Raw genomic sequence first — 10,000 nt, forward strand, 5'->3', positions numbered from 1 at the left:
ACTATCATCCCCATGTATACATACCTACCCGTAAGCACACAGCCACTTATTTTACTATTTGTACTGCTAAATTGTGTCTTATTTGTCCCATTGTGGATGGGACTATAGTCGTTGGGTGAGAGGGCTGATGGGACTATAGTCGTTGGGTGAGAGGGCTGATGGGACTATAGTCGTTGGGTGAGAGGGCTATGGGACTATAGTCGTTGGGTGAGAGGGCTGATGGGACTATAGTCGTTGGGTGAGAGGGCTATGGGACTATAGTCGTTAGGTGAGAGGGCTATGGGACTATAGTCGTTAGGTGAGAGGGCTATGGGACTATAGTCGTTGGGTGAGAGGGCTGATGGGACTATAGTCGTTGGGTGAGAGGGCTGATGGGACTATAGTCGTTGGGTGAGAGGGCTATGGGACTATAGTCGTTAGGTGAGAGGGCTGATGGGACTATAGTCGTTGGGTGAGAGGGCTGATGGGACTATAGTCGTTGGGTGAGAGGGCTATGGGACTATAGTCGTTGGGTGAGAGGGCTGATGGGACTATAGTCGTTGGGTGAGAGGGCTATGTAGATTTGAGTGTCATCCACATAGTTGTGGTAGGCAATTTTGTTCTTTTTTAGGATGTGTCCCAATGGAAGCATGTAGAGATTGAATAGGAGGGGACCAAGGATTGACCCTTGGGGAACCCCACATGTCTAATTTGGTCGGACACAAAATTGCCAACTTTACTCTCTTACACTTGTGTAATGTGACGTAACAATAAAACCTGAAACTTGATGTGACTCTCCCCATTTTATACAAGGGTGCGTGTGTGTGTGTGTGTGTGTGTGTGTGTGTGTACCTGGCTCTCTCCCTTCTTGTACTCCAGGGAGCAGTCCAGCAGGATGATGCGGGGGTCTTTGATCAGGCGTCTCATGCGGGGGTGTGTCACGTCCTTGTTCACCATCACCCCCCGCAGCACACAGCTGTCCTCCATGGACCCCCCTGGGACCTAACACAGTGGGAGGCAACATTGTTGAAATGTGATCGCATGGATAGCAGATAGTGATAGCATGGATAGCAGATGATGATAGCATGGTTGACATGGAGGAGCCATGGTATGATCAATGTGTTCCACATATCCCACACTGAAGACGATTGTCCAACAGCACTCTGCTATTCTGCAGGCCTACCCCCCTTACCTTCTCTACTTTGGCGTACTTCTTCAGGTCTATCTCCGTGCGTCCCTGGGCGTGCGTGTGCACGGTGGTCACGGCGTCCAGGGCGATGCTGCAGGCCAGGGGGGACCAGCGGCTCAGGGCCTTGGTGTTGATGGCAGAGTGGAGGATCTGCAGCATGAGGGCGCGGTCTGACACGTCCACAGGGGTGCTGGGGTGGGGGAGGGAGGGATGGGGGGGAGGGATGGGGGGGAGGGATGGGGGGGAGAGGTAAGATAAGTAAGATTCAGTAAGACAATGTTGTGTTATATTCTAACACAACGCCACAAAAAACGTCCTAAGTGGATAACGCAACAATTATCCATCTGTCTCTTTATCTACCTATCACTCTACAGCATGTTGTAGAAGCAAGGTTAAGTGTGTGTGTGTGTGTGTGTGTGTGTGTGGTGTGTGTGTGTGTGTGTGTGTGTGTGTGGTGTGTGTGTGTGTGTGTGTGTGTGTGTGTGTGTGGTGTGTGTGTGTGTGTGTGTGTGTGTGTGTGTGTACCTGATGTCCTTCAGGGTGTTGAGCATGTCCTCCAGGGCCTGGGTGTGTGTGTGTGTGTGTGTGTGTGTGTGTGTGTGTGGTGTGTGGTGTGTGTGTGTGTGTGTGTGTGTGTGTGTGTGTGTACCTGATGTCCTTCAGAGTGTTCAGCATGTCCTCCAGGGCCTGGGTGTAGGCGCTGATCACCACAGTCGGATGCATCTGCTGCTCCAGGAACTGTTCTGCTACCGACAACATCTCCCCCGCTGTAGGGAGGGGGGGGGGGGGAGAAGAGGGAGGGAGGAGGGGGGGAGAGACTGGTTTAGATCCTACCTACAGGAACTGTTCTGCTACCGACAACATCTCCCCCGCTGTAGGGAGGGGGGGGGGGGGGAGAAGAGGGAGGGAGGAGTGGGGGAGAGACTGGTTTAGATCCTACCTACAGGACAGAAGCTACCAGGTCTCCATTGGCAACTTTGTGTCTGACCAAATTAAAATGACACGTGGGGTTCCACAAGGATCAATCCTTGGCCCCTTCCTATTCAATCTCTACATGCTTCCATTGGGACACATCATAAAAAAGAACAGAATTGCCTTCCACAACTATGAGGATGACACTCAAATCTACATAGTCGTTGGGTGAGAGGGCTACAGTCCCGTCAACAATCTCTGTAATTGCATTGAGCAAAATAAACGCCTGGATGACACAAAACTTCCTCCACCAGGGTTATGACATCACTATCAGACCCAGGATGATGACGTCACCTACCCAGGATGATGACATCACTATCAGACCCAGGGTGATGACATCACCTACCCAGGATGATGACAGATGTGGTCCCGTCTCCGACCTCCTCATCCTGGGTGCGGCTGATCTCTATCATGGACTTGGCTGCTGGGTGCTGCACCTGGATCTGGGGGGGGGGGGGGGGGTTAAATCAAAGAGTGATTCTTATTGGTCTAGGACAGTGCAGTCAGTAAGACTGTAGAATATCTGTGGTTATCCTGCTGTGTTCTCACCTCTCTCAGGATGGCGTTCCCATCGTTGGTCATCACAATGCCGCCCATGGGGTCCAACAGCATCTACACACACACACAGACACACAGACACACAGACACACACACACACAGACACACAGACACACACACACACAGACACACACATTATTACATATGTTCATGATACATGTTGTTATTTCTAATGTTTAAGTGGACAGTTCATGTATTAACAGGAGGAGGAGTGTCTGAGGAGCAGGAGTGTGAGGAGGAGGAGGAGAAGAAGGAGGAGGAGGAGGAGAAGAAGGAGGAGGAGGGGGAGGAGGAGGAGAAGGAGGAGAGTGTGAGGAGAGTGTGAGGAAGAGGAGGAGATAGAGGAGGTGGAGGAGGAGGAGGAGGAGGAGGAGGAGGGGGAGGAGTGTGTGAGTGAGCCTCACCTTCATCATGGCTCTGGGACCGAGACACGTCCTGATCACATCTGCTATCGTCTGGAACACACACACACACACACACACACACACACACAAGCTTTTAGACTTCATTACATTCACTCTGTCAGAGGGATAGTCAGAGAGGAAGAGGGTGTGAGACAGCTGCTGTGACATACAGTATACAGCAGCATCAGAGCAGCTCACCTTGGCAGCTGAGATGTTCCCTTTCTGGACCTTACGACCTGACTCCCTCTTCATGTTCTGGCCTGAGGGACACACAGAGGACAGACATGAGGACAGACATGAGGACACAGACATGAGGACACGCCTCGGGACATGTTGGACACAGACTTCAGAGCCTCCTTATCTGCCTCCTCCTCTAAGATCTGAGTCTCAGAGGCTGTCAAACACAGCTGGTTAGTGGGTCACTAGTCACTGTCAAACACAGCTGGTTAGTGGGTCACTAGTCACTGTCAAACACAGCTGGTTAGTGGGTCACTAGTCACTGTCAAACACAGCTGGTTAGTGGGTCACTAGTCACTGTCAAACACAGCTGGTTAGGAGTCACTAGTCACTGTCAAACACAGCTGGTTAGTCACTAGTCACTGTCAAACACACCTAACTAACTAACTAACTACCTAACTACCTAACTAACTACCTAATTAACTACCTAACTTACTAACTAACTACCTAACTAACTAACTACCTAACTATCTATCTACCTAACTACCTAACTAACTACCTAACTACCTACCTAACTAACTACCTACCTAACTACCTACCTAACTACCTACCTAACTAACTACCTAACTAACTAACTACCTACCTAACTACCTAACTAACTACCTAACTAACTACCTAACTAACTATCTAACTATCTAACTACCTAACTAACTAACTGACTAACTAACTGACTATCTACCTAACTAACTAACTACCTAACTACCTAACTAACTAACTACCTAACTACCTAACTAACTGACTGACTAACTAACTGACTAACTAACTACCTAACTGACTGACTAACTAACTACCTACCTAACTAACTAACTACCTAACTAACTGACTAACTAACTAACTACCTACCTAACTAACTAACTGACTAACTAACTACCTAACTAACTAACTAACTGACTAACTAACTGACTATCTACCTAACTAACTACCTAACTAACTACCTAACTACCTAACTAACTACCTAACTACCTAACTAACTAACTGACTAACTAACTACCTACCTAACTGACTAACTAACTACCTACCTAACTAACTGACTAACTGACTGACTAACTAACTACCTACCTAACTACCTAACTAACTACCTAACTGACTAACTAACTAACTACCTAACTAACTACCTAACTATCTACTTAACTAACTAACTGACTAACTAACTATCTACCTAACTAACTACATAACTACCTAACTAACTACCTAACTACCTAACTGACTAACGAACTAACGAACTACCTACCTAACTAACTAACTGACTAACTAACTGACTAACTAACTACCTAACTATCTACCTAACTATCTACCTAACTACCTAACTAACTAACTAACTACCTAACTAACTACCTAACTAACTGACTAACTAACTACCTAACTAACTACCTAACTATCTACCTAACTAACTAACTAACTAACTGACTAACTAACTATCTACCTAACTAACTAACTATCTGCCTAACTAACTAACTGACTAACTAACTATCTACCTAACTAACTAACTAACTAACTAACTAACTAACTACCTAACTAACTATCTAACTAACTAACTAACTAACTATAGCCCCTTTTCCACTATCGTGGCTTCTTTGGCGCTTTTCCATTTGTCGGCCCGGGTCCGGTCCGGTCGGTTCGGCTCGCTTCTTTAGCTCCCCTTCGATACCAGGGTCTAAATTTAGACCCGGAACCTTTTTGCCAGGCTGCGTGTGACGTGTGACGCTGCACACCGTTGATTGGTCAATGGAAATCGTCATCCCATGTTCATAGATTTCTTCGCTAACCGCCATCTTGAAATACCACATTCGCTCTTGGAAAATGTCACTACAGTTTCTGTAATAGCTTATTAATAAAGATTCGAAAAATTATGCTGACCATCGTATTATCTTAGTTTAATGTCATCAACAAGCATAACACAAAAATCGCTATTATGCACCGTCTTTGCCCGTGAATGACACCGGCTGTGGAGGTGGAGAGACAATTTCTACCAGGGAATTCGCTCCGCGCTGTGTCATAGACCGTGATAACAGTGTCGTATCGACACCATTCAAATGGTTTCAGATTCCCTGTCCTCTCCCCTATCCGGACACGTTTAAATTGTTATCCTAACCCACGGTAAACCGAAGTTATTAACCCGCAAAGGGCACCGTGTTTGTCCGTGAATAACACTGCACACAATGATACTACAGTTATAAAGCAGACAAGTGAAGGCAGTGGTTTTAAGGGTTCAAAAAACATGACTTTATTATGTGTACATAGCTTCCTCTCTCTCTTTCTCTTTCTCTCCAAAAAAATCACTGTTAGTAATATACCACATGCCGAGGAAAAAGTATACGATAGCTTCAAGTTCCTCCATGTCGCTATTGTTGTGGCTGTGTTGTGTCTCGTGAAAATATACGTCACCACCATGGCGCGCTTTTATGACGCGTAACTCCGCCTACTATCTCCTACTCCTCCTACTAGTTCCTGGTCTGTTGTGTATAGTGGAAAACCAGAACTGTTCAAAAGCGGGCCGAAGCGACCCGACCCGAAGCGTGCCGACCCGAACCAGGCCGCTGATGGAAAAGCGCCATAACTAGGGACAGGCTGTTTCAGGTTCAGTAGTGTTGTTGTGGGTCTCCACCTCAGTATGACCATATAAGGACAACAGGCTACAGACGCGTCACCGCTGTGACAACAGCCTATGGAATGATATCGATGTCACAAATACGCAGACTTGTATATTGACAGTTGTCGGTGCAAAACAGATTTGTAGACTTGCATATTCAGAGTTGTAGTTGCAAAAAAGTTTTTGTTTTTTTTTCAAAGAGACTCTGAATATGCAAGTCTACAAATCTGTTTTGCACCGACAACTGTCAATATACAAGTCTGCGTATTTGTGACATCGATATCATTCCATAACAGCCTAGCTTAATCCAATACAACCTAGTAGCTATACATTAGTTTATTTCCTAAATGTAGCATTTCATACATACTATATATTTCGCATATTAAAATAAACTTGTTTTAATCTACTAAACACTACTAACTAGGTAACGACCACAGACCGGTGAGAGAGGTGGGAGGTGGCTGTCTAGACCTCACTGGTCTGACTACCATGGCAACCATCACTGATCTGACTACCATGGCAACCATCACTGAGTGGCCAGCTGGGTTGTTATGGTAATAAGCTAATTACAGTTTAACTGACACTGTCCATCAGACCCGAGGCTGTAGCTAGCTGCAGCTAGCATTAGCATTAGCATGAGCAGCTGTCAGTGGAAAGGGAGAGGCAGCACGTGCACGTACCACCGGCTAGACACCGCTACAAAAACACAGAAATAAGCCGTTTCTCCTCTGTCACCATAGCAACACGTCAACCCGGATGTCTGTGTTAATGTTGTTGTTGTTGTTGTCATGAACTTACTCAGCACGAGGACTTGCGGGCCCATCATCATTCTGACAGCGCGAGGAGGTCTGGAACGTTCTGGAGCGCACGAGGAGAGGAACCCTGGCGGAGGGGGGGGGGGGGGGGGGGGCGGGGCCCCGAGGAGAGTCTGCACCAATCAGGAGCGACGAGACAAATCTGTGCTGTCACGTCCACCAATGAGATGCAGGGGTTAGGGACAGACGGGCGGGTGAGACACGCCCTGAAATTAAACCGTCTTTATGTGTTTCTGGATTAATTCTGCATGATGGAATATATATTTAAATGTGTTTTCTTTCCGTATGTTTTCTCATCATGCAGCCATGTATTCTGAATACATACATACATACAGCCTACATGTAAGTCCTTGAAATGTATTTTCAGAGGCTATGAATTAGGGAAATGTTTAATTTACTGTACATGTATTTTATGTATTTTTATTCAGATAAATGTTAAAATGACTGGCTAGTTTTACTAATGTGTCACAAATAAAAATGAAACAAAGAAGAAACGGAATCAGGTGAATGATTGACAGTTTCAGGTGAATGATTGACAGGTGTCTGCAGGGTTCCATTGTGTCTGTCAGGTGCACCTGTAGTAAAGGCCGTAGGCCTGTTGACGTCTGTGCATCTGGCCCACACCACTAATCACCACACCTCTAATCACCACACCACCACCAAATCATCTTGTTTTTAAGGTAATCTTGTTGTGTGGTAGTCCCTCCCACTCTCGTATTGCTCAGTTTTGATTGGACAGAGACAGTAGAGAAAGACAGGAAGTCAGGAGGAAAGGGGATGTCAGCAGGGCCGGATTCTAAACCATGTCGACATGGACTGTAGGCTGTGGTCCTGGACCACCCTGATTTATCTAGTTGATAATCTTCCATTGACGGTGAAGCTTATTTCAAAAACTATAATTTGTGGTCCAACATTTTACTTAAATGTGTAACCTATGCATAGTGTACATATAAGACACCACCAGAAACAAACACCAGGAGTCACACAGCATTCAAAGTCAGTCATGTTGTTTTAATAAACGGTGCCAGCATAAACTTTACAGTGTGAAGACAGAAAAGACATCTTTATTTCTTTGAGGATTGTGGGGCATTTACCCCAGACACAGGTTAAACCTTCCCAGAGACGGATTAAACCTTAAAACCAGATTAAACCATAACTGGATTAACTAAAACTGCATTTCTGAAAGGATGAGCAGTAGAGCTGAGTGAGGCTGTAAATGAGACCTTGAGAGGGTTTAACTCCAGATTAGAGAACGCCACAGAGGGCGGCCATATTGGACGGCCAGGCCACGACTACGAGGCTTGGTCTGCCTCTTCCTCTGGGGGGTGTTCCATCAACGTCGCCAAAGGAAAATCTAGGTTTATTTCGCTAAGTCTCGCAAGACTTATAAAATAAATAAAAACCTAGGCTTATTATGATAAATCTCGCAAGACTTCATCAAAATAAGCCTAGACTTTCCCTTAGCGACTTTGATGGAATACCCCCCTGGTGTTTCTCCTCCGTCAGCTTCCAGGTCTGTTTATTTCAGATTAACTATGAACACGTCTGAACATCTTAACATCTGGGGCCGGTTTCAGAGACAAGGCTTAAGCCTAGTCCTGGACTAAATCACACTTTCAATGTAAAATCTCCATTGAAGATGCTTTTTAGTCTAGGATTAGGCTTAAGCCTTGTCTGTGAAACCGGCCCCTGAACGTGTTATTTCCATCTCCCTCCACTGTTCTGCCTCCTCCTGATATGGAACACGCCTGACGTCTTAGCATGTTCAGGGTTATCAGTCTGACGTCTTAGCATGTTCAGGGTTATCAGTCTGATGATGTTAGCATGTTCAGGGTTATACATGTTCTTAGCATGTTCAGGGTTATACATGTTCTTAGCATGTTCAGGGTTATCAGTCTGATGATGTTAGCATGTTCAGGGTTATCAGTCTGATGATGATAGCAAATGTAGGGTTCAGGCTGACGTTCTTAGCATGTTTAAAACAAATAAGCTTCAGAGTTCAGTTTGAGTGTTCAACCACAACTATCAGATGTAATTAGTGAAACATCCCTTTAAGCACTTCATGTAGTAGAAAAGAGGGTAAATGTTTCAATCATTTGATCCATCAGAAATGTACAGAAATAAATCATAAGGCTGTAGAAGACAGAAAGGTAATCTTGAGAAACAACCGTCACAATATTAACTTCATACAGAGTCAATGATGTTACTGGATTGTTCATTCTCAAATTAATAAATATGATCGATAATAAATAAAACACAATAAATAAAAACACAATAAATAAAACAAATACATTAGTAAGAAATATGTGCCCTGCATTTCAAGGGCTGTTCCACTTGTGTATGTAGTTTTCCTGGTTTGGGCCTGACCGTGGCTGTTTTTAATGACATATTTAGCTTCCTTCGATACAGAGTAGTTATATTTTGGGCCCAATTAATTCTGAAACTATGCCCAAAACACACACCCACCAAAAAAGTTTAAATAAGTGGAACTTCCCTTTAATAACAAACAAATTCAAACATGGTGCTTCACTGTGCCTTTCTGTTACCTTGTAAACGCAAAACAGTGATCCTCCTAATCCTTAAACACGGTGCTAAACTATAATCACCTGACAGACAGCAGCAGTGGAAGAGGAAGTACAGTACATGTATCTGAAGACATGTTGAAGCCATGTTGAGAGAGGAGGGTGAGATGTGGGGAGTGAGAGAGGAGGGTGAGAGGTGGGGAGTGAGAGAGAAGGGTGAGAGGTGGGGAGTGAGAGACAAGGGTGAGAGGTGGGGAGTGAGAGAGGAGGGTGAGAGGTGGGGAGTGAGAGAGGAGGGTGAGAGGTGGGGAGTGAGAGAGGAGGGTGAGAGGTGGGGAGTGAGAGACAAGGGTGAGAGGTGGGGAGTGAGAGAGGAGGGTGAGAGGTGGGGAGTGAGAGAGGAGGGTGAGAGGTGGGGAGTGAGAGAGGAGGGTGAGATGTGGGGAGTGAGAGAGGAGGGTGAGAGGTGGGGAGTGAGAGAGGAGGGTGAGAGGTGGGGAGTGAGAGAGGAGGGTGAGAGGTGGGGAGTGAGAGACAAGGGTGAGATGTGGGGAGTGAGAGAGGAGGGTGAGAGATGGGGAGTGAGAGAGGAGGGTGAGATGTGGGGAGTGAGAGAGGAGGGTGAGAGGTGGGGAGTGAGAGAGGAGTGAGAGATGGGGAGTGAGAGAGGAGGGTGAGAGGTGGGGAGTGAGAGACAAGGGTGAGAGGTGGGGAGTGAGAGAGGAGGGTGAGAG

The 10,000-nt window shown here is 45.9% G+C and overlaps 1 protein-coding gene across 2 annotated transcripts in view; it reads right to left on the reverse strand.

The window, feature by feature from the left end:
- Positions 1-6,806, reverse strand: part of LOC308158774 (T-complex protein 1 subunit gamma-like) — an 11,809-nt gene extending 5,003 nt beyond the window's left edge. Inside the window, exons 1-8 of one of the 2 annotated variants that reach the window (XM_080532476.1) lie at positions 6,728-6,806; positions 3,301-3,362; positions 3,103-3,153; positions 2,690-2,752; positions 2,487-2,583; positions 1,818-1,935; positions 1,172-1,358; positions 832-981 (exon numbers count right to left, since the gene is read on the reverse strand). In XM_080532476.1, the coding sequence (XP_080388602.1) occupies positions 832-981; positions 1,172-1,358; positions 1,818-1,935; positions 2,487-2,583; positions 2,690-2,752; positions 3,103-3,153; positions 3,301-3,362; positions 6,728-6,758 (759 nt within the window). In that variant the 5' untranslated portion in view covers positions 6,759-6,806. Of the gene's footprint in view, positions 1-831; positions 982-1,171; positions 1,359-1,817; positions 1,936-2,486; positions 2,584-2,689; positions 2,753-3,102; positions 3,154-3,300; positions 3,463-6,727 lie in introns of those variants that run through there. The other variant, XM_080532475.1, reaches the window with a different exon arrangement.
- Between the last annotated feature and the right edge of the window lie 3,194 nt (positions 6,807-10,000).

This window comes from Nansenia antarctica (assembly GCF_963989245.1).
Source record: "Nansenia antarctica genome assembly, chromosome: 5".
Taxonomy (NCBI): Eukaryota; Metazoa; Chordata; class Actinopteri; order Argentiniformes; family Microstomatidae; genus Nansenia; species Nansenia antarctica.